The following is a 1857-nucleotide window of genomic DNA, read 5'->3' on the forward strand; positions in this document are numbered from 1 at the left end:
ATTAATCGGGTTATTGGATAGAATAAATAATAAACCATAAATAAGAATAATAAAAAGAAAGGGAACAAAGGAAAAAGAAGTTAAAAAAGAAAAAGAACCCGGATCAGCGCCGAGTCTCTGACGACGCCCGCACCCGCCGTGCCGCGACCTTCTGGAAGACTGAAAGAAGCGAAGGGGGGAAAAGAAAAGCCTCTGAGGCACTTCCATCGAACATTCGAACCGCTTTCTGACTACTCCTCCTGCTGCTACACTCCTCCACTTTCCAAGGACCCTCTCCACCTACCTACCTACCTACCTACTCTCTCCCCTCTCCTCTCGTCTCTACTCTTTCTTCCGTCTGGTCAGGAATTCATCATCTTTGACAACATCTTCTCTTCCCTTTTCTCTCTCCTTCTCCCTTCCCTGTGTCCGCCACCCCCCAAAACGTGCTCGATCGACCCTCATCCCCTTTACTCCCTCCCCCTCTCGATCGTCTGTCCAGATCGTGGAGGTCCCCTTTGTCTAGTCCCTTTTCGTTCTCCCTCTCACCCTGAACGATCGGTCGCTTCTTTGCGCTGCGTCGTTCTCCATCACTCCCTATCTCCTTGTCGGTCCACTTTCCCCTCATCTCCTTTCGCGCCGACCGATCGTGGTGCTTCGGTATCGCTAGCCAGCGAGACCCCTAGTGCGACCACCCACCCTTCCTTCCGATCGATCCCTCCCTCTCCACCAAGGTCTCGTGTCATCTTTTCTCCGTGCGGCCCTGTCGCTGGCCCACCATGACGCCCTAACTTCAGCCGCTTCTGGATCTCTCTCGATTTTCCATCACTACTGTTTCGCCGAATCGTGGATGTGTCGCGATCTGGTCTAAACCCTTGAGCGGTTCCCATCGGCGCTTTTCGCCCCGTGCGAGTCCACCTGAGTGTCCTGCGCCGCGCAACACGGACCGTTGGTTTCTGTCCGACAACCTCCTTTCTCAACTCTCCCCCTCTCTCCATCGACCCGTTTCCCGATTACTATTCGGCTTCTTAGACTGTGAGTGGTTCTATATGGGTAGCGGTGGTGTTGCGGTCGGCCGATCTGGAAACCCGCGGCGGGACAAGGAATCGGATTGTCTCAAACAAACCCGAGAGTCTGAACGACCTCTGCCGGCCCACTGGAGACCACTGGACCGATCTTTGGCCGGACAACTACAGCGAACAAATTCATTGTTTGAGGGCGCATCGCATGGCTCCGTCGTGGACTGTCGCTGTTTCCTGCCGTTCTGTCTCCTCGTCGCCCGATTGCTTACCCCTGGCGCCCACCCTGGCTCTCCGTTGGTATCTGATGTACTGATCCATTGCCACGTTCTAGGCCGAAGGATTTAGTTTCGATTCAAATCGCACGTCTCTCCTTTCGCGTTCAATCTACTCCAGCCCGTGTCCGTGGTGTACAGTCCACCTGTCGTTCGTTTATCCAGGATCCTGCCTCCCCTGCGACACACTTGGCTGTCTCCCATATGAGACCAAGTTCAGACCTAGTAACCAGCAACAACTCTCCTTTATCTCAGCTTCCTCTGGTTCTTGTGAGTAGTAATCGGCTGGAAGCTCCGGGCGAATGAGCGCACCCTTTGACACCATGGATCGCCTCGAATGTTCCGCAGTTTACATCGACCACCGCGTGAGCGCGGAACGATGGGTGCACCAAAATACGTCCGACGGTGCGACGGCAGGCACAGGTGGTAACATTACGCTTCCCGACGAACCCGAATCACTGCAGACGGATGTGCAACTTCTCCTAGAGGTCTGCAAGCGAAGTATGTTTGATGCTCCTCGACTTTCCATGTCATTCTGTGTTTTCCTGTTTCTCACCTGCATTATAGTCTATCTCTGCAACGCG

General features: G+C 53.9%; 1 protein-coding gene across 1 annotated transcript in view; it reads left to right on the forward strand.

Annotated features, from left to right (window-relative positions):
- Positions 1-1596: 1596 nt before the first annotated feature.
- pdeB (3',5'-cyclic-nucleotide phosphodiesterase PDE2) overlaps positions 1597-1857 on the forward strand; it is a gene marked incomplete at both ends in the record, with an annotated part of 3103 nt that continues 2842 nt past the window's right edge. The window contains one exon of the mRNA XM_001211745.1: positions 1597-1778. Coding sequence (XP_001211745.1) covers positions 1597-1778 — 182 coding nt within the window. The remainder of the gene's footprint in view (positions 1779-1857) is intronic.

Source organism: Aspergillus terreus, genomic scaffold (assembly GCF_000149615.1).
Source record: "Aspergillus terreus NIH2624 scaffold_3 genomic scaffold, whole genome shotgun sequence".
Classification (NCBI taxonomy): Eukaryota; Fungi; Ascomycota; class Eurotiomycetes; order Eurotiales; family Aspergillaceae; genus Aspergillus; species Aspergillus terreus.